Source organism: Monodelphis domestica, chromosome 3 (assembly GCF_027887165.1).
Source record: "Monodelphis domestica isolate mMonDom1 chromosome 3, mMonDom1.pri, whole genome shotgun sequence".
In the NCBI taxonomy this organism is placed as follows: Eukaryota; Metazoa; Chordata; class Mammalia; order Didelphimorphia; family Didelphidae; genus Monodelphis; species Monodelphis domestica.
This window is the reverse complement of record NC_077229.1, coordinates 475,118,661-475,145,528: the sequence shown is the minus strand read 5'-3', so window position 1 is coordinate 475,145,528 and position 26,868 is coordinate 475,118,661. Positions and strand designations below refer to the sequence as shown.

The following is a 26,868-nucleotide window of genomic DNA, read 5'->3' as shown; positions in this document are numbered from 1 at the left end:
AATTGGGTTCAGAATTTGATATTCACTGTCTCTTTAAAAACAATTATATTCATGAGAATTTTGCCAGGAATTAAAGTCTAGCTTACTGTTTTATCTAAAAATTTCAGACTCCATCATTCTCTCTGTCTCTCTGTCTCTCTTTATTTTTCCCCCTTCTCCCTCTCCCTCCCTCCCTTTCTTTTTGCCTCTGAAAATGGGGACATTTACTTTTTCTTTACTTCATTGGTAAATGAAGCCACATGTTGCAGTGCATAGAGCACCAGGCCTGGAGTTGGGAAGACCTGGGGTTCAAATCCAATCTCAGATACTATATGTGTGACCCAAGTTTCCTCATATGTAAAATGAGCTAGAGAAGGAAATGGCAAACTAAACCAATATCTTTGCCAAGAAAATCCCAAATGGGGTCATGAAGAGTCACATATCACTGAAAACGATGGAATAACAATCCATTAGTATTCCTATAATTCTCCATGTTTTTTTAAAGATCACTCATACCATCTCTTTCAGGCCCCTAGTTCACCTGGGCCCAGTGATTTGAACTCTATAAGAATGATAATGGGCTGCTTACTCTTTGTTTTATATATCCACTTTATTAGTCCTTTTTAGTAATCCTGTTCCAATACAAAAGACATTCTCCTTGGCAGAGGAAACAAGAAAAGTGAAATGTGAGCAACTCTGACTTCCCTCTATCCTATTACCCTGAATTTTATCCCTTCTTTTACCTCCTCCTTTTCCCCATCTAACTTAAATAAATCAACCAGCAAGTCTTTATTAAACTTCTATTATTTGCTTGAAAAAAACTACACTTATTGTCCTTGTTCTTTGCAAACATCAACTCTTTTTGAAATTTAACATTCTTGACATACGACCACACCATCCTTTTTTCAATCAATAAAATCCGCTTTCTTTCCCTCCTTCTACTCTTCCCCCCCACCCCCAGCATGAAACAAGTAAAAACAAAATCCACATTAAAACATGTATTGTCAAGGAAAATAAATTCCCCCATTGGCCATGTCCACCATGTAATATGTCTCAGGCAGACCCCTGACTCAATCACCTCTTTGTTGGGACAGTAGTATATTTTATCATGAATCCTCTGTAATTATGGTTGTCATTACTTTAATAAGAATTCTAAAGTCTTGAATTTGGAAATATGTATGGTATGATAACATATGTATAACCTATACTATATTATCTGCCTTCTTGAGGAGAGGAGGAAAAAGAGAGAAAAATATGGCTTACAAAATGTCAGAAAATTAACTTAAAATTGTATTGACATGTAAAATGGGGGAAAAATTAAAGAGAATTCTAAAGTCTTTTGAAGTTATCTTGTCAATAATGTTATTGTATAAATTTTTGTACTAGTTCTAAGCTCACTTTACTCTATATCAGCTTTATGTAAACCTCCTCAGATTTCTCTGAAACTGTTCCTATCATATAGCAGAATAGTATTCAGGCACATTCATATACTATAACTTGTTGAAACATTCTCCACTTAACAGGTTCTGCTTCCGTTTCCAATTCTTTACCACTACAAAAAAATTTGCAATAAATATTTTTATACAGATGAATCCTTCTCTTCTTTTCTTTTGCTCCTTAGGGTCTTGACTTAATATTGGTTTTACTGGGTTGAAGGGGATGCACAGATTGATAATTTTTTTTTTGGCATGGTGCTTTCTAGAATTGCTGGACCAATGTCTAGCTCCAAAGAAAAGTCAATTAATGTATTGTTTCCCAACAGCCATTATAGCATTTGTCATTTTCCCTTTTTTGTTAACTTTGGCAGTCTGATTAATATGAGATGTAACTTCATTGTTGTTTTAATTTACATTTCTCTATTAGTGATTTAGAGCATTTTTTAAAATTTCTGTAGTGATAGCTTGGATTTCTTCCTGTGAAAACTTCCTACTCATATCATTTGACTTTTTAATCAATTGTGGAATGCTTATTATTCTTATAAATTTAAATCAGTTCTCTATACATTTTCTAAATTTGTAATTATCTAAATAAAGATTTTTCATCAGAGAAACTTACAGATTTGTTGTTAAGTCATTTTAGTTGTGTCTGACTCTTCCTGACCCCTTCTGGATTTCTTGGCAAATATACCAGAGTGATTTACTATTTCCTTGTTCAGTTTATTTTCTAGAGGAGGAAACTGAGGCAAACAGGATTAAGTAACTTCCCCAAAGTAATACAGCTAATAAGAGTCAAAACTAAGTCAGATTTGAATTCACAAAGTTGTCTTCCTGACTCCAGGCTAGTGCTGTATTCTTTGTGCCACCTACCTGCCCACTTAAAAGACACTAACCCTAACCTTAACCCACCCCTTTATCATTTATCTTCTAATTTTAGCTCCATTTCTTTTGTTTGTGAAAAATCTTTTAAAAAATATAATCATATAGTTAAAATTGTTCATTTAACTTCCTCTAATCATCTCTATCCCTTATTTAGTTAATTTTTTTTACCTTTCTTTAATTCGTTTGAAGCATTTTAAAAATGAAATGTTGTCTATACTTAGTTTCTGGCAGAATGGTTTCCATTTTCCCAATACTTTTTGTTAAATATTAAGTCCTTATCCTGATAATTATCCTGATAATTGGGATTCTTGGGCTTAACAGTACACTACAATACTTGTTTACTGCTATATATTATGTACTAAATTGTTTTGATGAATACTCTTTTTTAGTACAGATTGAGATCTGAGACTGTTAACCTTTCTCCTTCTATTTTTTCCCATTATTTTTCTTAGTATTTTCAAGATTTTAGACCTTTTGTTCTAGTTTGTTTTCAATATTTTTCTTATAAAGTAGTCCTTTGGTAGTTTTATTGGTATGGAACTGAACTAGTAAATTAATATTAGTATTATTTCATTGACTCAGACTATCCATAAAAATTCATATTTGTAGTTGCATTCATAGAATTGTCACATTTGTCTTAGCAAGTAGACTCAGATATTTTATCGTTTCTTCATTATTTTTAACAGTCTGTTTTTATCTCATACTTTTGAATTTTGTTAGTACAGTATAAGAATTGATCATTTTTGCTGGCCCAATTGATATCTTGCAGCTTTAACAAGGATGTTAATTATGTCAGTTAACTTTTAATTCCTTCTCTAAAATTGTCTAAGTAAATGATCATATCATCTGCAGAAAATGGCAATTTTGTTTCTTATTTGTGTTTGTTCCTTCAATATTTTTTATTTTAGCACTATAGCTAGTATTTCTGTTACTATATCAATTAATAGTCTTTATTTTAACTCGGATCTTAATGGAAATTCGTTCATCTCCATTATAGTTCATATTGGCTCTTAGTTTCAGATTATAGATGCTACTTACAGATTAAGGAAAGATCCTTTTATTCCCATGTTTGTGTGTGTGTGTGTGTATGTGTGTGTGTGTTTAAATAAGAATGCATGCTCTTTCTTGCCAAGCTTTTTCTGCATCTATTAATGTCATTATTTTTGTTGATCTTGTTATTAATGTGGTTAGTTATGTTACTAGTTTTCTTAAACTGAACTATACCCACATTCCTAGGATAGAAATAATTTGCTCATAAAGTATACTCTTGGTGGTAGGTTGCTGTAGCTTTCTTGCTAAAATTTCGTTTTGATATTCATTAGAGCTACTGGTCTATTGTTTTCCTTTTGTTTTAATTTTCTTTGCTTTAAGTATGAAGACCATATTTGTATCATAGAAGGAATTTGTCAGATTATCCCCCACCCTATTCTATATTTCAAACAGTTTGTTCTAGTTTTAAAATTAGTTGTTCTTTATATGTTTGATAGAATTTGTTTGTAAATCCATCTGGTCCATGGTTTTTTTTTTTTCTTTTCAGAGTTCATTTATTGTTTATTCAATTTCTTTTTTATGTGTTTGGGTTATTTAAGTCCTCTATATCTTATTCTGTTATTCTGTTTTCTTATTTTTTATAGATATTCATCCATTTCATTTATATTACTAATTTTATTGGTATATGAAAAGGTAAAAATAGATTAAAATAACTTCTATTTCCTCTTCATTGGCTTTGAATTCACCTTTTTTCATTTTTGATAGTAATAATTTGATTTTCTTTCCAAATTAAATTAGTTAAGGGGTATTTCTATTTTATTTTTTTCATGTATTCATTGGTTTTGAGGGATTTAATTTTGTTAATCTCTTTGATTTTCAGAATTTATTTTTTGTTTTTTAATTGGAGATGTAATTTATTTGTTTTTCAGTTGCATCCCCACATTCATCGATCTGAATTCTCTCTTTTTTATTGCTAAATTTTTAGAAATATTAGTTTTACCCTAAGGAAAGGATAATTTGTTCAACCTTAAAGCTGAACTAAAAGCTCACATTGAAAAAAACTCAAGTGACCTTGAAAGGAAACTGGAGGATCAGAAAGCTTATATAAAAAGCATTGAGAACAGTGTGGGAAAGATTAGGTTTAGATCAACACCTCACACCCTACACCAAGATAAATTCAAAATGGGTGAATGACTTGAACATAAAGAAGGAAACTATAAGAAAATTAGGCGAACACAGAATAGTATACATGTCAGACCTTTGGGAAGGGAAAGACTTCAAAACCAAGCAAGAATTAGAAAGAGTTACAAAATGCAAAATAAATAATCTGGAATACATCAAATTAAAAAGTTTTTGTACAAACAAAACCAATGTAACCAAAATCAGAAGGGTAGCAACAAATTGGGAAACAATCTTCATAAAAACCTCTGACAAAGGTTTAATTACTCAAATTTACAAAGAACTAAATCAATTGTACAAAAAATCAAGCCATTCTCCAATTGACAAATGGGCAAAGGACATGAACAGGCAGTTCTCAGCCAAAGAAATCAAAACTATTAATAAGCACATGAAAAAGTGCTCTACATCTCTTATAATCAGAGAGATGCAAATCAAAACAACTCTGAGGTATCACCTCACACCTAGCAGATTGGCTAACATGACAGCTATGGAAAGTAATGAATGCTGGAGGGGATGTGGCAAAGTGGGGACACTAATTCATTGCTGGTGGAGTTGTGAATTGATCCAGCCATTCTGGAGGGCAATTTGGAACTATGCCCAAAGGGTGATAAAAGACTGTCTGCCCTTTGATCAAGCTATAGCACTGCTGGGTTTGTACCCCAAAGAGATAATAAGGAAAAAGACTTATACAAGAATATTCATAGCTGCGCTCTTTGTGGTGGCCAAAAATTGGAAAATGAGGGGATGCCCATCAATTGGGGAATGGCTGAACAAACTGTGGCATATGTTGGTGATGGAATACTATTGTGCTAAAAGGAATAATAAAGTAGAGGAATTCCATGGAGACTGGAACAACCTCCAGGAAGTGATGCAGAGCGAAAGGAGCAGAACCAGGAAAACATTGTACACAGAGACTGATACACTGTGGTACAAGCGAAGGTGATGGACTTCTCCATTAGTGTCAATGCAATGTCCCTGAACAATCTGCAGGGATCTCAAAATACTATCCACAAGCAGAGGATAAACTGTGGGAGTAAAAACACCGATGAAAAGCAACTGCTTGACTACAGGGGTTGAGGGAATATGACTGAGGAGAGACTCTAAATGAACACTCTAATGCAAATACCAACAACAGGGAAATGGGTTTGAGTCAAGAACACATGTGATAACCAGTGGAATCGTGTGTCGGCTATGGGAGAGGGAAAGGTGGTGGGAGGGGGGGAGGGGAGGAAAAGAAAATGATCTTTGTTTCCAGTGAATAATGTTTGGAAATGACCAAATAAAATAGTGTTTAAAATTAAAAAAAAAAAAAGCATTGAGAAAAGCTTGAGACATTCTGAGAGTAAGAAGAGGGATTTATCTCTCAACAGTCCCTCATCATTAGAGCCAACTCAATCTCTGTCCAGTTCTATTCAATGCAATTCTGCTCATACTCAAACCACTTAAACTCCTCCTATTCTAACTCTCTCTAAATCTATCCAACCTGCTCCTGCTCGACCTATTTCTCTACCTACATCGATTACCTGTTCTATGGCAACTCAAAAAAAAAAAGAGGCAGAAACCAAAAGTAATTCAGTTATAGGTTCATTCCCCTTAAAAGAAGTACCCACCTTTTTAATAGGAGTAGAGAAGTAATTTTGCTAAGGTTTCATACACCATTCACCCCCCAAGATATTGAGAGGATTCAAGCAAAATGTCCTTTCTTTTGAGGATGAACCAGTTGTGGTTATTAAAAAGATAGCATTTCTCACACATATGATATTGAAAATTTGCTCTAAGATTTTTTGACAGAAAGAAAGAAAAAATAAAATCACCTCTCTTGTCAGTCAGGCTCAGGGAAGGAGAGCAGTTCATTGGCTTCTGCAAGACCCAAAATGGAACCACAACAATAAGAAAGATTTCACAAGACTATGCCTGGATAGAGATGCATTATTAACTGCAATGAGAGTTTGCTCTGATAGGCATGATACATGGATGAAATTTGAAAATCTTAAACAAAACCCCAGTGAAAATCCGTCCCAATTTATGGATTTTTATTGAGTTGGGAGGTAGATATATAGACCTGGATCTTGCCAGAGAAAGGGATGTCAGACAAATAAGGAGTCAGTGCGTGAAAAACTGTTGTAAAGTGGCCAAAGATTATTTTAAGACTAACCGTCCGAATTGGGTTAGTATAGACCTTGAAGAAATTGAAGAGAGTAGCAGTTTATGTATTTAACAACCAAGAAAAGAAAGACGAGAACAGTGACTTAATAGAGACATTAAGGAGAGAAATTAAAAGTTTAAATGAGAAAATTGAAAGAGAAAAATCAAAGCAAGCAGTGTTACTTCTGTGGAAAAAGGGGTCATGTAATGTTAAACTGTAGAAACTGGAACCAGGTACTCAATAACATAAATTTTACAAATAATGGAAACTCTAGGAATAACAACTTTACAAATAATAACAATTATAGAAATAATAACAATAGAAAGACATTTAGAAATACTAATCCAAATGAGGCAAATGATAATTTAGAACATAATATCTGAAATGGGACTGGCCCACATTATACTCGGGGTGGAAATCCCCCTTAACAAGAGGAAACCCAGAGAAATGGCCAAGGACCTTTACTATTGTCTGAAAGGGGAGAATGGACTCTGGAATCAGAGAATGAAACATTTGATTTCCCAGACACTGATATCTTAACACCAGTTATCCCGGTCCATTCTCCCCTACATTATAATTTTACTAGAGAGGGAAATTGGTGAGATATAATTGGGAAATCAAAAGAAGTTACAACAGAAAGTAAGCAAATGAAAGAGGATGAATCTTGGGCCCCTTCCCTTTCTACTTCCAGTCCTTCCTTCACCTATCAAGTTAATGGAGGGTTTCTTCACAGATGGTAAGTTAATTCTTCTCTCTAGTAATAATAATCCTTCAAACTAATTTCTTTAGTTAAAGGATCTTTTATTCTTTTGGGGAGAAGGGAATAATGATGATGTTGAGGAAAAGGGAAAAAGGTTTCCCTGTTCTTTTGAATTGTAAGATTGATTGAAGGCTTTGGATAAGTCTCTTCAGAAGAAAGAAATGAAATATTTTCCTCAGAGAAAAAATGGCAATAACTCTGCCATGGTCTCTTCTGGGCAAGACTGACTATTCCTTCAGTTCACAGTAGAAGTAGTAAGGTTAATGGCCAGAGAGGAGATGAAGTGGTCTGTCCTCAAACCACCTTCAGGCAGAAGAAGAATGAAGTCCAGGCAGCTGAGCAGTCCCACTGTCCCTCCTTCAAACTTCCATGGAACTCTCTCTCACCTCCCCTGATGATCTGTATTCCAATGTGATTTCTTCCTCTTTTCTCTGCAGATCATGTCTTCCTGTCTGTGCCCAATTTTCTTCAATCACATAATAAACCTCATGTAACCCTGAAAGTTGGAAATACTTATTATGATTGCCTCTTAGATACTGAAGCTTCCAGATATTCCTGTAAAACTTGATGCCTTAGAAGGGCCTGAATTAGAAGGGCCTTAATTTTTTAAGCCTTTTTCTCCTGCATATACTTCACTACTGGGGGAGATACTTCTATTGCTTCCTATATGCAAGATTTACAAATAATATTAAGAGAACTTCAAGAATATGGAACTGTAGTACAAGCAGGACCTGTAGACTTTCCCCTTCATGATCTTCACCCAGGAGACAAAGTATTTATAAAGGACTCCCAGCACACAGGGGCAACTAAGCCAGTCTGGGAAGGTCCATTTCAAGTATTGTTAACCATATCAACAGTTATAAAAAGTGGAGAAAAGACCTCGTGGATACATTGCTCTCATGTAAAACAAATACCTTCCATCGAACCTGATTGACTGTATCCTGTCACATGCATGAAGATAAAACTACAGAGACAACTGAACATTATTTTTACTGGCATTGAACTCTGGAATTTTTATTTTTTAAATAGGATATTTGATTTTTCCTTGTACTTGAAGCACATGATGCCAGTGTTAATAATTTTTTTTTTGATTTTACAATAGAATGAATTTAGACATCCATTAGCCAATTGGTAAGCATATAATTTATATTATATAGAATTTGTATTTTGTTTTAAATATGTGTACTGGCATGTATTCTGTTTAGAAATGATGATGATGATTATACTTTTATAGGACTATAGAGAAAAGTTAAAATAAGTAAATGATAAGTGTTACAAAATGCTATGTTGGTCAACACCTGCCTCAGGGAGAAATGGATTGTATACTTTTTTATGTATTATCTGTTATATTGTATACTTTTTATGTCGATTTTTTAGATTTAAATTGATATTTCAAGGTTCTTATTTTCCATAGAGTATAATTTTCATAAATTTTAAGATTTAGGATTATATTATTTATAATTGTAATTATTTGTAATTGGGAATTGTATTTTGTAAAATCCAATATTTGAAATCTTTTGAGAATAATTTAAGATTTGTTAACTCCCTGAATCAAGAAGCATGAACTGTTTTAAGAAGACGCCATAAAGAAACCTACACTGCATCAAAAGATCTAAAGTGAACTGTGGGAAGTATTGATTGAACTGAAGAGGGTTGAATGCATTTAATGAATGTAAATTTCTTATGCCAAAGGGGATTGCCCCCAACTGACTTTTTGTCAATGTACCTACGTACCATTAGTTTTGATTTCTTTCTCTTTTATTTCCTTTTCCTTATTATTATTTTAGTTTTCTATTTGTTAGTGTAACATTATAGGCAACTTTAACAAGAAGATTTTAGAAGTATAAGTGTAATTATGTTTATGTTTAGTTATGTTTATTATTAGTTATGTTTAACTAATCCACTAGGGAGATTAGCCTCCCAAAGGATCACAGTGGGAATTGTAAAAAGGAATTCTTTATTCCTTTTTTAATTTAATGGGGGACCTGGAGGTCCTCTTACCATAGAGATCTGTAGGTATTAACCAGCCCACGGTGACAGGAAGTAGAAACCATAGAGACAGGAAAGAAGAACCATAGAGAAAGGAAGTAAAGTAGGAGGAAGTTAAAAAAGGGACTGAGAGTTGGTTGGTTGGTCTGTCAGTTGCTGACATTTAGGGCTGGAAGTTGCAAAGGAGTTGGTTGCTGGGCATGATTTGGCCATTGGGGTTTGGCTGCTGGTGGTGTGGTTTGATGATTAGTTGGTGGTTGGCATTTAGTTGCCGGAATATAGAGGCAGGCCTGAACTTACTGAGAGGGCTTTTGCCTTTAGCGTTTAGAGGGCTTTTTGCCCTTCTTGGGGGGTTATAAGTTTTTTTCCTTTCCTTGAACCTTTTTGAAGGTGGCTGGTCTTTGTTGACATCTAATTATGGTTGGATTAAACACTATTTGGATTGGTTTTGATTGCATTGGGCTGGAACTTTGTGGGGTAGTTGTTATTAGCGGTAGTTATAGGCAGTTATAAGTAAATATAGGCAGGTTTAGATAGTAATTATAATAGTTATAGGTAGTTATTGGATAACTAGTATAGACATTAGGAAATTTTCTTTCTCTATCTCTGTCCCATATTTCTCTCTTTTACTATATTCATTTTATATATTCTTTTACTATCTATTTTTTATTAAATTAAATTGTTAATTGTTAAAAACTGCTAGAAATTTTCTTTTCTCTGGCTTAAAGGGATAATATTAATTTACAACTGTAGTATATTCTCATTCAAACTTAAAGTATTAAAAGCTGTTCTCCTATTTTGTCAAAACTCCTAATTTAACCTTTACAACTTCTTTGCTACTTGTTAAATTTTTTTTCATGTTGTCTCATTGTTATTATTTTTAATGAAATTATTCATTATTTATATGATTTGTTCTTTGACCCATCCATTTTAAAGTTGATATTTCACATAATTTTAAGAGCTTTGTAATTGGGGGGGGGGGAGATTTGGGAGATGGGATTTGATGGGATAAATGAACTTCTTTGGGCCAGTAACGAAGGTTTACACTATGAGTGAAAAGGCAGGGTTATCCAGGCCAGAGCCTAGTCTAGGGTCTAGCACACAGACCATTCAGTCACAGAGTAGGCAAAAATTACTGGAAGTTGTAATTTATTCTTTATGAGAGTTTTGAAGTGAAAAGGGAATTACTATCACCATTTTACTACCTAAGCAAACCAGGAACTAAACCTTCACAAGAAGGGTCTTCATAGATTTTGATTGACTACTCTTATCTCCTTCTCATCTCTCACCTAAAATCCCGAACCCTAAAGATTAGCTATCTTTCACTAACCCAAACTTCTTTTGTTTGTTACTTGAGGTATTGGTCTGTGGCAGATTAGACAATGACCCAAGGGGAAAGATGCCAAGTCCAGATGTACTCAGATCTCCATTTACTGACAGCTGCAGATGATTAGATGTAGGTTCAGGCTAGCTTCAGGTTCAAAGATCTTTTTCCAAGGGAAACACAGGTATCAACAGTAAGGACAGGTACAGGAACTCCAAACAGTATTTGGCAGCCAATCCTTCCGGGTGCTTGCAGTCAGCAAACTCCAAGAGAGACTCACTCTTCCTGAGTTTTCAGCTTAAACCACCCCCTCACCCCACCCCACCCTGTGGAGCATTCCAGAATCTTTCCCTGTTGCTCTCATGCCTCTTTTCTCTGTAAACCTTCATTTTCCTTATAATAGTGCCCCCTTTGCACAAAGCCAAAAATAGTGTGGAAAACAACGTTTTGGCATTTGTGTACCAGCAAACTTAAATTCCCACCTAAACTAAAATTCCTACCCAAAATAATAAACATCCTACACTCACTCATCTTATCCTATCTAACACTACCTTACTCTAAGGATTCAAGCTACAGAAAGGAAAAGGAATTTACAATAAACAGTTACAAAGATCAAAATACAAAGCAAACATATGCAAAAGCAAAACAAGCAAGAAAAAACATCAAAATAGAAATACAAACACAAAACTTCATGTAAAACAATAGTGTCATAACATACTATATTTATAAACTAATATAGAAAAGAATCCTATCAAAACTATTGCTATATATAAAATAGAAAACAGAAAAATTACAACAAACACAACATAGCATAAGGTTTTAAAAAAAAGTCAAACCAATCCATCAAAGCTTACTTTATGCAAAATATTCAAAATAGATGAAAATTCAAAACAATCTTATTCTAAGCTATACCTTATTATCATTACACAAAAGTGAAATTGATACATAAAACTGCATTCAATTATCCTATCTAAAGAACTTAATATCAAATATTAACTACACACATAATTTTACACGTGTACATATAATGCACACATACAATACATATACACATGTTACATATATACATATACATATGCATATAACATATACATATCTTACATATACACATATGTACAAACACTATAATACAAAATTTCAACCCTATGATACATACTATTTACAATCTATTTACATGTTTGTGTGATATGCAATATGTAATATGTTGCAATGTAATTCACTACCCTACCGTAACCTGTCAATTTTAAACTCTAACCTATCTAAATTCATCCCTATATGCATCCTGATACCATCAAAAAAGAACATCTGAAATCAGATATCCTATCTTAATGAGATTCCATGAAAACTAACCTATCTAACTGTGCTACTACCATTCTAGCCTATCTAAAATCTAAACAGTATCCATTATCTACATGGACACTCATATATAACTAAATGCTCTAACTAGTAGTGAATCAATATATCCTAAACATATTTATGTTTCTGTGTATGTTTATGTTGCACGCAAAAGTACTTATCAGAACTTCAGATACTCCATTGTCTCATGTTGTCTGATGAAATCTCTTCTTCTCCTAAGTCCATGGCATGTAATGTTGAATGCATCTTAATATGAAAATATGTTATATTACATGGCACAAAAATATCTCACAAACATTTGTCCATGAATCACCTGATCTTCTTCAGTGAAAATTCTTCTTTAAAGTCTCTATATGCTTGTCAGCTGCAAATCGTTTACTTTTTGCACAATCTCCTCCATTGTCTCTGGATCCTCCTCTATGATGCTCTCCTCTTACATGAGAATCATCCTCTCCTTACTGAACTTTCTGACTGCAGACTCAGTTTAACTGATGTAACTCCCAGCTTTCTACTTCACAGCTATTCACCAACTCTTCTTCTTCTTCATCTCCAGCAATTTCTCCTTCTTCTACCTTCACTATTTCCACACTTTGATCATCAATTCTATGAGCTAATTTTACATAAGAACAATGGAACCTAGAATCTCTTCCTAAGACCACTGATGAAGGTGAAATTAACACAATACTATAAAGACCAACCCCAACTTTCTTGTGTAGCCAATGTTTTAGCAAAATTTTTCACATATACCAGATCACATGACTGGAAATCATGGAAAGAATAATCCAGTGGACCAGATTGGATCAAAACTCCCATATCGTGCAATTCTCTAAGTCTTTGTTACAAAGCAACTAAATATGAAGCAATTTGACAATCTACTCCCAAGAGTGAAGTATAGACAGCCTTACAAGTTTTACCCTCCAAAGGAGCATGACCAAATAGCATTTCATAAGATGATAAATGCAAATCTGTTCTAGGTCTTATACACAGGAAAAACAAAGCTACAAGAATATCTGGCCATTTTAGATGAGTTTTAGCACAAATCTTCCCTACCATAGTCTTGAGTTCCCTGTTCAAACGTTCCACCTGACCTGAACTTTGTAGATGGTAAGGAACATAAAACATTATTATTATTGTTATTCCCAGATTCTCATAAACTCTTTTCAGAATGTCTTGAGTAAAATGAGATCCTCTGTCTGAGCCTATGGTAATTGGAACACCAAATCTAGGAACAATCTCCCTAAGCAACACTTTTACCACAAAACCAGCTATATTTGTAGTAGATGGAAACACTTCAGGCCATTTTTGTTAAGTCATCAACAATCACAAGGCAAAACTTGAATCTTCCAGCTTTTGGCATACTTATATAATCTATTTGCAAACTCTCAAATGGAGAGTATGCCAAAGGTCTGCTACCTAAACCTTTTTTTCTGAATGTACCTTGATTGAATGACTGGCAAACAGAATGGCTACTACAGATCCTATTTATGACAGTACTAATGATTCTGACTGGTCTGTGAGAACTTGCATTTTAAAAAATCATTTTTAATATTTTGGGGAGAGCTCTGGATTTTGGTTATGATGTTTCTGGTAGTTTTGATTTTGGGGTTTCTTTCATGAGATGCCTAGTGGATTTTTATATCATTTTTTGACATTTTGCAACATTTTGGTTCTCTCACCCCAATTCCTTCTCAAGAAGGCAGGTGATATGATATTATATATTTCTATGTTCATGTTGCAGAATAAGAAACATATTATTGAGGAAATAAAGTGAAGAATGGTGTGATTCTATCTGTATTCAGATTGTCTGTTCCTTTTGGCAGTGGATAGATTTTTTCATCATAAGTCTCTTAAGAGTTGTCCTGAATCCTTGCCTTATTGATAATAGTTAAGATATTTACAGTTGATCAACATATATTATTGTGGTTTCTGTGTACAATGTTCCTGTTGTTCTGCTCACTTCATTTAGCATCACTTCATATAAGTCTTTTTCAGATTTTGTGATCATCTTGGATCTTTGTGATCATTTCATATGGTACAATAGTATTCCATTATAATCATATGCTACAACTTGTTCAGTCATTCCCAAACTGATGGAAATGCCTTCAGTTTCCATTTCTTTGCCACTTCAAACAGAGCTTCTGTAAATATTTTTGTACAAGTAGGTTCTTCTTTCCCCCTATATTTGATCTCTCTGCGATTCCACCTAATAGTGGAATAGCTGGATCAAAGGGTATCAGTGGTTTTATGGCCCTTTGGGCATAGTTCCAAATTGTTCTTCAGAACAGTTGTATCAGTTCACAGTTTCATAAACAGTGTATTAGTATCCCAGATTTCCCACATTTCCTGCAACATTTATTATTTTCTTTTTTTGGCATATTAGCCGGTTTGATAGGTGTGGTGCCTCACAGTTATTTTAATTTGCATTTTTCTATGTAATTTCTATTTAATAGTGTTTTAGATCATTTTTTCATACGATAAAAAGTTTTAATTTCTTCACCTGAGAATTGCCTGTTCATATCTTTTGGTTATTTTTCAATTAGGAAATGCTTTGTATTCTTATTTTGCATTCAGTGTAACTCATTTTTCTATATATTTGAAAAATGAGGCCTTTGTCAGAGACACTTGCTATAAAGATTTTTTCCCAGTTTGTTGTTTGCCTTTTATATTGTTTACATTGATTTTATTTATGTAAAATCTTTCTAATTCAATATAATCAAAGTTATCTACTTTACATATTATAATATTCTATTTGTCTTATTTGCATATAAATTTTTCCCTTATCCATTGGTTTGACAGGTAAACTATCTTATGCTTCTATAATTTGTTTATGGTATCACCCTTTATATGGTGTGAGGTGTTGTTCTATACCTGTTTCTGATTTGAAATTTGCATTTCTAAATCACACATAATTTTGAGGGAAAATAATCAGTTTTGGTGCCCTTTTCTTTTCAGCCTGAAACAGTGTCTTAAAGATATCCAATCAGAAGTTAACAAAAGGTGTGGCTCTGATGTTCCACTGCAGACTACAAGTGACTGCCTTGAATGGTTAAATAACTACAGTTCCAGTTCACTCAAACCACCTTCATGTCCTCATGGAGATTTAATCAAATTCCTCAAAACTTTGGTGAGAGATAAAGGGGGAGGGGGGGATGCAGGGAGACAGAGGAGGGGAGGGGGAGAAAGAAAGAGAGAGAGAGAATATTTGTCTTATGTAAACAAAAACTTGAATTCATTGTTGTGCCTTATTTATACATTGTTGATAGTTTTATTGTAATACCTTTAGGACTTAATTTTAATGAAAGTCAAAATACTTTTTTCCTTATTTTCATTTACTCTGTAGGCAAAAATGAGTATAAGCTATACATGGCCCCTAGGCTCCTCAATTCAGAATTTTGCATTCATTTAGAAGTTTTATCTTAGGAAAAAAGATGAAAATTTTTGAATGTAGCAGTTTCAGACATATAAAACATTTTACTTATATGAAGAAATATATGTATCTAAGTGGCTGATAGAGCACAGGGTTTATAATCAGGAAGACTCATCTTCCTGAGTTCAAGTCTGGCCTGTTATGAGGGTGATTTAGGGAATGGGACCTAATGGATAGGTTTGGCCCAGTATCAGATGTAATTTGATTTGGGAAGGCCAACAGAACCAGTGCCAGTAGGCTGACAGTGAGTTGACAAGCTAACAAACCGTGTCCAGGCAGAGCCTATCCTGAGGTAACAAACACAGTCCACTATATAACAGGGATGGATGTTGGATTTATTATGACAAGGCAGGTTAAAAGGGGATTTGGATAATTTTTCGCTGATAATTTCCTCCCCCATATCTAAATGTCTCATCAACAAGAGTTTTCACAGATTTTGAAGTAACCTAATCCTTACCTATCTGTCTAAAGACCCCAGTCCCTAATATAGATAAACCTATACTACCCCCCACAACCCTTTGATGGTAATAGAGGTAGTGAGTTTTTGGCAGTTTGGCAGGACAGGGCCCAAGGAAAAGTCCTGGATCCGGAAGAACCCCTGACCTAATCTTATAGACAGATGGCTCATATGTTTCAGGATCACACCAGGAAGCTCAGTAGATGACAACAAATAAGCACATAGAATGGGAAAGACAAGGTAGAAATAGCCACCAAGGGAAAGCAGCCAGTCCCTCTAGGTCAAAACAGAGAAAGACCCAGCTCCAACCTCAGTTAAGTGTCTCACATTCCCACCCACCCCACATTCTAGAATCTCTTCCCTGCATCTGTATCTCCCTGCAGACCCACCTCATATGCTCAAATCCTCTCTTTATAACAAGCCTCAGATAATTGCTAGCTGTGTGACTCTGGATGTGTTACTTTACCTTGTTTGCCTTAGTTTACTCATTTGTAAAATGAGCTGGAGAAGGAAATGACAAACCACTCCAGAATCTTTGCCAAGAAAATTCCAAAAGGTGTCATAAATGATTGGACATAACTGAAAATGACTAAACAATAACAAAAAGAGTTACATATTTCAAGGAGTTTTATTTTTTTAGATACTTTTAAAATAATCATATTTTGCCTTGATCTTGTGACTCAAAAACTACCATTTCCTTCAAGTACTTTGTTGGTGGGGAGGCAGGAAGGGTGCCTTCATTAGAGCAGTGGTCAGACCAGGGCAGTCACTAGAGCAATGGTGCCTGTCCACCCCACCTCTCATCCCCCAACCCCAGGGGGAAGGGCTCATAACTTCTGGGTCTGTAGTTTAGTCCTAGCTCTTTTAGAAAACACATTCTTAGATCTCAGGATGAGAAGATAATCATCTAGCCTAAGTGGCTGCTATAGTGAGTTACTTATGTTAAGTTGTTATTCCTTAAGAGAATCTCTACTTAATATTCCATAATTGATTGATTCAACAGTTGTACAAGATTGTTGGATTTTGTTTTTCATTAGTTATATCATAATTTCACTTAAGTGTAAGATGCAGGAATACAACAAAGATGAATTTCAATAGTGTAGGGAATCCCTTTCCTCAAAACAAATGCAGATAATCTATTTACAATTATTGCTAAATTTTAGGGAGTTGTCTGAGGCATACTGATATTAAGTGATCTATCTACCCAGATTGCATAGCTAGTAAATGCCAAAAGGGATTAAAAAATATTAAGCCATTAATTTCCATCTTAGAACCAATACTGTATATTGGTTATATTGGTTCTAAGGCAGAATAATATGAAGGGCTAAGCAGTAGGGGTTAAATGACTTGCCTAGGGTCACACAGCTAGGAAGTGTCTGAGGCCAGATTTGAATCCCATCTCTGGGTCTGATTCTGTATCCAGTGAGTCACCTAACTGCTCCACAAAGGGGATTTTGAAGCCAAGTCTTCCAGATTCAAATGGCCTTTTACTAAAAAGTAATATAAAAACAAATTAAATATATGTATAAGTTATAATGTAGTACAATCTAGAATTAGAAAGATGCAATACAGCCCCTGTAAACATATGTAAAAAATATTTTTAAGCCCTAAAAAATTCAGGACACTCTGCCTTCTCAGTTCTGTTGCCATAAGGTAAGCAGATTCCCTCATTTGCCTAAAATTCTACAGGGTCTTTTCCATCTTTTTTCTGAACATTTAGATATTCTCTATTGGTTTCCTTATTTTTGAAATCATTACTCTAAGACAAGTAACTCCTCTACCATTTAAATGGCTTCTTCTTCCATGGTAACCTATAGCATCACTGTCACATTTTGTTATAGGCAGATGCTTTGTCAAAGCATCTGAAAACATTATTACACTCATTGTATTTGAGCAAGGAGAAATATTATTTAGACAATATAGGAACTGCCATCTGTAGTGATGGAGGGAATACCTTCATGCTCTTTCCTTTGAGATCATGGAGCCATTGAAAAAAATGAGAACATAGTCAAGAGTCAGTATGAATTTATTAAGTGCTCACTATGTGCAAGGCACTATGCTTAGTGTTGGGGATGCCCCCCCCAAAGATAATTCCTTATCCTCAAGAAGGACACAATTATTAGAGGTAGACAATACACAGAAGGAAGCTTTAAAGAATAGGGTACAGGAAAATACTCAATGTGGGTATATATGTATATATATTTGTAAATTATTAGTCTTATAATGATATATTGTTGAAACTAGCTGAAAACAATTTGTACAATGAGGGCTTAATTTTTGATTAGTAGCTGTATAATGCAGATATAGATATATAGATATTATATATAGAGAGAGATGCATATAAAAGAGAGTAACTTGACACAATTAATTCCAGGAAAAATATATATATAGGTTGCTACAGAATTTCCATACTTTGATTTTTACTGTTAATTTTACTTGTTTTTAAGTTGTTAATTAATTAATTAATTATTAAGCCTTACCTTCTGCCTTAGAATCAATACTATATTGGTTCAAAGGAAGAAGAGTGGCAAAGGCCAGGCATTGGAGGTTAAGTTACTTGCCCAGGGTCACACAGCTAGGAAGTGTGAGGCCAGATTTGAACCTAGGACCTCCCATCTCTGGCCTGGCTCTCAATCCATGAGCTATCTAGCTGCCCCCTATTAATTTTACTTGTTAAAACATCTTTGTTTTCTATTTGATTTTTTAAAAACTGTTGTTTCTGTCTAAACATAAAATTGTTATGGGATAAGTAACATAAAGTGGTAGATGACAGAATCAAACAAAATAGTTTGTGGCTTTTTATTATTATTACAGATGTGTAATAAGGTTTTGTGCCCTGAGGCCTTATTCATCTGAGAAAATTCTTTCACCTCATATTTTTGTGAAGGTGTAGCTTTGGAAATAGATATGTAGGTAGTTCTTTATTATCTATTAAGAGCCATGTGTATTGAATTTCATTAATATTGATTTAATAATGCTTTGCTATTTAATTAAAAGTATGAACTTTAATTATCTAGTAATCTATCATACAAAAGTCATTCTGTATTCACTGTAGGACAAAAGTCTCCTTAGTTTTGCCCATATTCATTAATCTGATAAGTTCCTACTATTTTTTTACATAATTGACTATTTTAGTTTGAATAAGTTATGTACAACATTGTTTAAAAAGATCTGTACTTACATGACCTTATGATAAAGATATTACCTGCCAGGGATTGTCAATTTTGATGATCTTGTTCAGGCATTGATTTTTTTCATCAACTTTCTTATATACTAATTATATAGCTACTAATAAAAAATGAGGTCCTCATTGTAAAATTGTTTTCAGCTAGTTTTAATAATAGATCATTATAGGACTAATAATTAACAAATGTGTTCAACTGGAGCCTTGGAAACCTAGTCTATTTTGTATAATCAAACGATTTGCTATAATTAACTATAATACTTAAATATTTAAAGGGCCTATGATTTCATGGTATGGGTATTCCTTCCACTGGTGCAGATTGTTATCACTCTGTTTCTTAATAGATAGTTATATGAGTTTATAGATTTAGAGGTGGAAAAGACCCTAAAGGCCATCTAGTCTAAATCCATTATTTTGCAGATGAGAAAACTGAAGGCCATAGAGGAGTAGTAATTTGTCCCAAGTCACCCGGGTTGCAAATGATAATGTTGGTATGGGCCTCTTAACTTAGCTAGGCTCAGAAGGTTGGCATAAAGGCCAATATCAGAATAATAACCAATTTCTTTCTTGTCTTGTTAGTAGGATACCCTCCTGGCCTAGCTCTGTCAAATTATAGGTTTATATGATTATAATTTTTTAAAGTTCATTTATTTAATTAATTAATTTAGAATATTTTTCCATGGTCACATGATTCATGTTCTTTCCCTGCCATTCCCCCCCCCCTCCCATAGCCAATGAGCAATTCCACTGGGTTTTACATGTGTCATTGATGATCATCATTTTTTAGACAGTTGTAAAGCACTTAATGTAAATTCTTTCCTTTGTTTCTCATAACAAACTTGTTAGTAGTCAATACAAGTATCATTATACCCATTTTGCAGATGGGGAACCTTGGAATTTATGACTTGTTCAAGGTCACAAAACTAAGTGGCAAAACAATATTTTAAACCAGATCCCTTGACTCCAAGTTAGGTACATCATCTCTTATTTCCTAGCTCAGTACAACATTACCCACTACAGTTTGAAACTTGTTATAACAAATATACTTTAATTATAACACAGATACTTAAGAGCACAGATCAGGCTTATCCTTTTACTAATGATACCACAAAGACCTTATTGTAACATTGTCTCACTTATGATAGTATCTCTCAATTTTTATTCCAAAAATAGCAGTATAGTGAAACTATTTAGTACCCAAAGAAATATAGAATATATGTGTATGTATTCCTCAATATTTCATAGTAACATGATTTCCCTGTTGTATGTACTCCCTACAGTGAGTTCATGATACCTTTACACAAGGGTTCCCAAACTTTTTACACAAGGGGACAGTTCACTGTGCCTCAGACTGTTGGAGGGCCAGACTATAAAAACAAACTATGAACAAATCTGTATACTGCTGTCTGGGATGGTGGAGGCTGCAGTGCTGGCTGTGATGATGGGTCTGTCATACCTTGCACAGGCCCATCACTGCCACCACTATACCAGGCAGCAGTATACACAGTGTGGAAACCCCTCCCTCAGATCACCGCTCACCATGCTGACATCTTCCATTGTGCAGCCACATAATCCTTTGTGCTGCGCCTCATTCTCCGAACAAGGTGCCACATAAAGAATTATGTCACCGGAAGTAGTACTGCACATGAGTGACGCCACATACAATACTCCAGGAGCACAGGATGCGTTTACTTAAACTTAAACTGCCTTTACAGTTTGATGATCTTCAAAAGCTATTATGATTAAAAAAAGCTACATCAACCAATATCAATCTATTTGTGAGCTTCTTCATATTTAGCCTAACTAGTCCTCAGATGTCAGACATTAAGTACATCACCAAGACTTGACTTGTTGCCTTTCCAAATTGTTAGAAACTTCCAGGTGGTTGCAGAATACAGACATAGCTTTCAACATTTTAAGGTCACCCCCTCAAGGCATTAGAATAAGAGTGTGTGTGTGTGTGTGTGCTTATGCGATTTGTGAGAAGACACAGAACAGTTACTGAGGTGAGGGTGAGAAAATGTGGATACATTACAACCTTTAGAGTGAGTACCTACCTCATTTTGATAATAGTATCAACATATACCTACATATAGAATAGATTTATCCTGTCTGTATCTTGTTCATGCATAGTTTGCATGCTATCCTCTCCAAGACTATGAGCTTCTTGAAAGCACTGATTGTTTTTTGCCTTTTTAAAAATGTCTTCAACATTTAGGTGAGCAAAAAATGGTAGGTTGCCTGACTGATTTTATCTATAAGATAATTTTCATCCTTGACTGGTTTTTCTTGACACTTAATATGCTTTAGATCTAATTTCTTTCTCTATTAGAGGGATATGCCTAGGGACTTCAGGCTAATTGTATTATTAACTGAAACAAAATACAAATTGACAACATAAAAATGCAGGAAAAAATCATATAACAAAAGTTAAAAGTAAAATTCATTGATTCTTTTATTTTTATTTGATCTTGAAAGTATAGCTTCCCTTCTTTCATTTTTAGCTCAGATTATTGAAAGATCATGGTGTTCACACTGCTAGTCAATGTCCTCATTTGATGACTAAGGGTTTTCTCATTTTGAGTTAAAATACTTAAACATCAAGATAAAAACTTTTTTGACTATAACTTAGAAATTAATTTAAGAAAAAAGTTGAGAAACTTCAGATGTACTAAATTTCTTCCTTCAAGATGGCATCTATTAGTAACATGCATGTATTTGATATATTTAGAACTCTCAGATTTATTTAAAAAATTACCCAAAAACATTTCCTTCAAGCTTTTATAATTTTTAATGTAGCATGAACAACATTTACCAGAAATTGCTTAATGGATATTTTCATGAACTTTTTTATATATAACCAAGCTTCAAAATTAATTAGATTTTTTAAAATTTAGTTTAAAAATTATTTATAATCTTAGAATCTATACTATGGTTCCAAGGCAAAGAGTGGTAAGGTAAGTCAATGGGGGTTAAGTGACTTGCCTAGGATCATACAGCCAGGAAGTATCTGAGATCAGTTTTGAACCCAGGATCTCCCATCTATAGTCCTGGCTCATAGTCCACTGAGCCACCTAGCTGCCCCTTTATTTAAATTTTTAAAAAAGTTTTGCCCTTTCAGGAGATTTTAGGACATACATATAATGAAATAAAATCAAGTTGGAGTAGGGAAAATATAACAAGTAAAAAATTATTTAGAGAGAATTTTAATTTTAAAGATTCTCTTGAAGGCCCTTTCACACAATTGCCCTCAGTTAGATGGTAAGAGAAGAAACATGGAAGTACAAATTTTAAGAGTCTAGGGTAGTTATATGTAAAACAAATCTGTAACATAACAAAACTTGATTTTAGCCAAGTGTCTCGAGTCAAGTATCATCCTATTCCATTGAGGGGGTAGAGATCACCCTAAATTCTCATCAGCTTCTTTAAGGCTGGCTCAGGGTTATACAAGATCTGGTAGGTCTTACTCTATTGAACAGGCTTTAAATTCTGGAATGGAAAATGACTGAACTGAGAGCTTGGACTGCCATGGTAAACTGTGATGATTTTTTTTTTCACAGTAATTAATGAAGATAGTCATTATGGCATAGAGAGATTGCATTCTGTGTCAGAGGAGATTGTTCAGTTTTAATCCTGATGAAATTAGTTTTTAAAATAAAGCTTGATAAGTAAGTAAGCCTTGAAGTAGAATTGGAGTAGATTGCACATTTTTAAGGAGTTAGTGAATTTCACACTTCTAGAAATCAGGCCGAGATGGTTTATAGAACTGCAAAATTCATTTAAAAAAACTTTAAAATAGTATCAACTTTTGCAATAACTCATTTTAAAACAGTAAGCACCTAGTGAAAAATAGTTGATGATGCAAGACATATTGCTTTTCATGCTTTGAACCTGATTATATCTTTTTATGGTTTATCATTTCTAAAATTATTTACTTTTATTAGCAAGATTTATTGAAGAATGAACAAAATCAGGAAGAAATGATACTGGATTTCCTTTTGGATCTCTCCAGTCAGTGTGGAGTTTCATTCCCACGTACGCCAAGTGGAACATCTTTCCTGTTCACATCTAGGACTTCTCTTCACGCAGTTGAAGATCATTCATCTATGGATGTAAAGTCTTTGTGGGATGATATAAGATTGCACCTTCGACGCTTCTTATTGAACAAATTACAAGGTCATGATAAAGTAAACAATTCACCGCAGACTATTTCATTTAAAACGCACTGCATCCAACAACTTTTATTTCTTTATCCAGAGTCAGAAGTTTTAGCCAAGTACCAAAGTCTACAGAATAAAATGGTTATTCAACTCCTAGAGAATTGTTTTTTGTCTTACAACAGAGAAGCCAATTTAGACACAGTGATGCATGGATACCAAAATTCAATACTTAAATTATGCAAAATGATCAAACAAGATTTTTATGTACTAAGTGAAATTTTAGCTCCTTCTTCAGCACTAAAATTCATTAATGAAACTTATCTGGATTCCATTAAAGAAGAAATGACAAATTTTCTGGAAAGATTTTGTGAGCTGCAATTCAAAGAAAATACTGTCCATGTGGTTAAAACAGGCAGGAGTTCCAGCAAACATAGAGGAGCAGTGCATGCTTTGGGTTAGTACCATTTTAAGTTTTGTTCTTTTTAGTTAGTCCTTCTTAAATATGTACTTTTTTGTATTTTTAGTATTTTACTAATTCTCATGCAAACTCAAATATAAGTCAGAATTCAATGCTATGAGATTTTACACATTTGAATGCATTCCTTTGACTGAAAATCTAGTTACATTATGGAAATGCATTGATTTTTCCCCACTATTAAATTAGTAAAATCTTTGGAAATGTGAACTTTACGTATAACCAATAAGAGTATTTTCTTGTGATTATATATGAAAAAACTATGTGGATACAACTCTCTTATAGATATATATTTAAACCTTGTAGTTTTAAATTTTTATGTAATAATAGTCATGGAGATAAATTATTGAAGACTCAGAATATGTTAGTCTTCCCTCGACTTTCTTTGAATTAACTAAAGTTAAAAGTTTTGAAATTATACATATTAGTCAAACAGACCTAGTATATTAATTAGAGAAGTCATGTTTCATATAGTGATTGGGCAGCTATAACATGTATATCATTATTCATTTATAAATTCCTACTAATATTTATTTTGAACAAAAGTTGATTAAAATAGAATGATAAGCAATTTCAGAATTTTACTCAGAAGACTTGAGTCTAAAAGTAAGTTCATTCTAGGTAGCACACTCTTTTTTTGATAGGTAGTTTTATATAACATTCCACTGATGAAGGAATACAGAAGAAAATGCAATTTTTATTAAAAAGGAAAATGAAAAAATTCAGGTATAATCTTAAAATATTTTTATAAAAAACTGTTTCACATTCAGTCCCTGAATATGGTCTACTAAAGGATGAGCCAGACTTTCTCAACTATTTGTCATTTTCATCCTCTTTGGGGAGAAACATGGATCTTCAACTCAGGGGGGAAATTATCTATATATTTTTGTAAGGGAGCATAGTGACCTAGAATTAACATAGTTCTGGAAGTGACATCAGAGTTCATTCTAAAAGAAGAGCATGAAGATAATTGAAAGCATTTAATTATAACAAATCTTAATTGAGCATATTTTCTTTATGAATTAGAGGCACAAATGGCTTGATAGATCTACTTGTAAAATTCAAATAAAACAAAATAATTTATTAGACACTTATTGTATTCTTAATATTGTGCTAGGCAATAGAAGAAGGGCAAAATGTTTACAATGAGGTGTTCCAAAAGTCTTAGTGCTATTTTTAGCTTTAATATTTGCCCCTGCCGTCCTATATCTTGCTACCTTATATAGTAAACATATTATAGAAGGATTCCCTAAAGATCTTGTCTACTTGCAGAAATTAGTTAGGGATAACCAATGGATCTCCTTTCACAATAACATTTTTAAATGCTTAAAATAGGCTCACAAAGAAAAAGTTATATTAAAATAGAGTTATCAAATTTTAAAAACAAAGCAAGTTCACAACCCCAGAGTAAGAACTCCTTGTTTAGAGAAATGAATTTCAGTCTGGATCTTAAGAATCCCATGACTTTATGTTGTAATGTGGAATTTAAAATAATTATAGCAATGGAAGAAACATTTAATATTAAATATTAAATTGCACCTGTCCGATTAATTCCAGGGCTTTCTCCCAGAAGCTTAGCCTAGAGGCTGAGCATAGAGAGCCAGAAAATAATACTGTAAGAGTCCAAGATTTCATGAATTTTAAAAATCTTTAGTTTGGTGGATCTTGTGTCATCCACTGAGTCATAACTTTTATTTTGAAAGAGTGTTGCTCAATCCAAATTCATTTCATTAATAAATGACATAAGTATTGTTTTAATTGAATTTTCAAATAATTGGTTTTTGTTCTCATGTAAATTTCTTTAGCTTTCTAGGGTAACTGCATCTTGTTATGAGATGGTTATATATCAGCAAAATTTTTGGTTATAGTATATTTTATGTCATCATACGATATAGCATATTACTGCAGAGTCATTTGAATTTGGGCTATCAGAATGCAATTTAAAATCAGAGACTTTTTACCCTAACCGCTAAAACATAAATCTTTAAATGTATTTCCTAAGTGCACTTATTTTCTAAAATTTTTATATGGAGTACTTTGAAAAACTTCCTCTTGTTTATGAAGTGTTTTCAAGATAAAAGTGTTACATGTACTAATATCATGTATAATATATATTTCACGTAATTGGAATACATACAAGTTGTTTTGGCATTTCAGGACTGATGTTAATCTTTTTTTTCCCCATTGATGATGTTTCTGGATTTTGCATAATGCATGTGGCTGTACACATAACTAGAGGGAGACAGAGGGGAAAGGTAACTGTAAACTCTTTCTTGGAGTAATGTTGGATGTGATTGATCAACCAGTGAGGCAATATAAGGGGTGCACAGAGAAATGGTGATAGCTATGCCATTTTCTATGTAGGCTTGAAAGATCCTCTAAGTATTGATTTTTTCCCATAAAAGCAATGCTTCTTAAGTATAGTTATGTTGCAGTGATGGAGGCCATTTCCCTGAATCAGAGATTTCCAGTGGCTGGAAGGGAGGGAAATTTCAGAGAAATGCTGGTGAGAATATAGGAGCTGTCTTGGGTTTTTAGTGATGGTGTTTAGCCTTGGCCATCTTGGAACCTAGTCTGCACCTGAAGTCTGAGATGCCTTTGATCAGGTACTGTTCATTATGGTCCATGTCAGACCTGAAAGCTAGAATGTTGGGTAATGGGATGCTGACTTCCTTTGGCCCCATGATCCAATCTTTGGATGGGGAGGCTGGGACTGGGGCAGAAACTAGCAGCAATTCAAAAGATGTTTTTCTTGTGTGGGCTGGTGGGGCTGGGTAGATGTTCTGTTTGTAAGCACATAAGTTGAGCTTTATGATTTAAAGTCACTTCATCCAGACATGCTGGCATCCCAGAGCACTGAAAGCATGACTGTTTCTTAAAAATTATCCTGGAAAATGGAAAGAAATGCTGTAGACCTGGAGAGGGTCAGATATCCAGATAAGGGAAGGCAAACTGCTAAAAGGCCAAAGAACTTGACTTTAATTCTTATCAAAATTAGAGTGTATTATTAAGGAGATGGTTAGTAAAAACCTTAAAAAGGAAGTGGCTATCATGAAGATTTAATGTGGCTTCATTGAAAACAGAACATCAGGGCAGCTGGATGGCACAGTATAAAAAGCTAGAC

General features: G+C 33.9%; 1 protein-coding gene across 9 annotated transcripts in view; it reads left to right on the top strand.

The window, feature by feature from the left end:
• KIAA0825 (KIAA0825 ortholog) overlaps positions 1 to 26,868 on the top strand; it is a 554,607-nt gene that overhangs the window by 89,167 nt on the left and 438,572 nt on the right. For all 9 annotated transcript variants that reach the window (XR_008917190.1, XM_007487289.3, XM_007487287.3 and 6 more), the window contains 2 exons: positions 14,994 to 15,165; positions 23,054 to 23,723. Coding sequence is in view for 8 of the 9 variants with exons in the window: in XM_007487289.3 (XP_007487351.1) it covers positions 14,994 to 15,165; positions 23,054 to 23,723 (842 nt within the window). In the remaining variant the exon portion in view is untranslated. The remainder of the gene's footprint in view (positions 1 to 14,993; positions 15,166 to 23,053; positions 23,724 to 26,868) is intronic.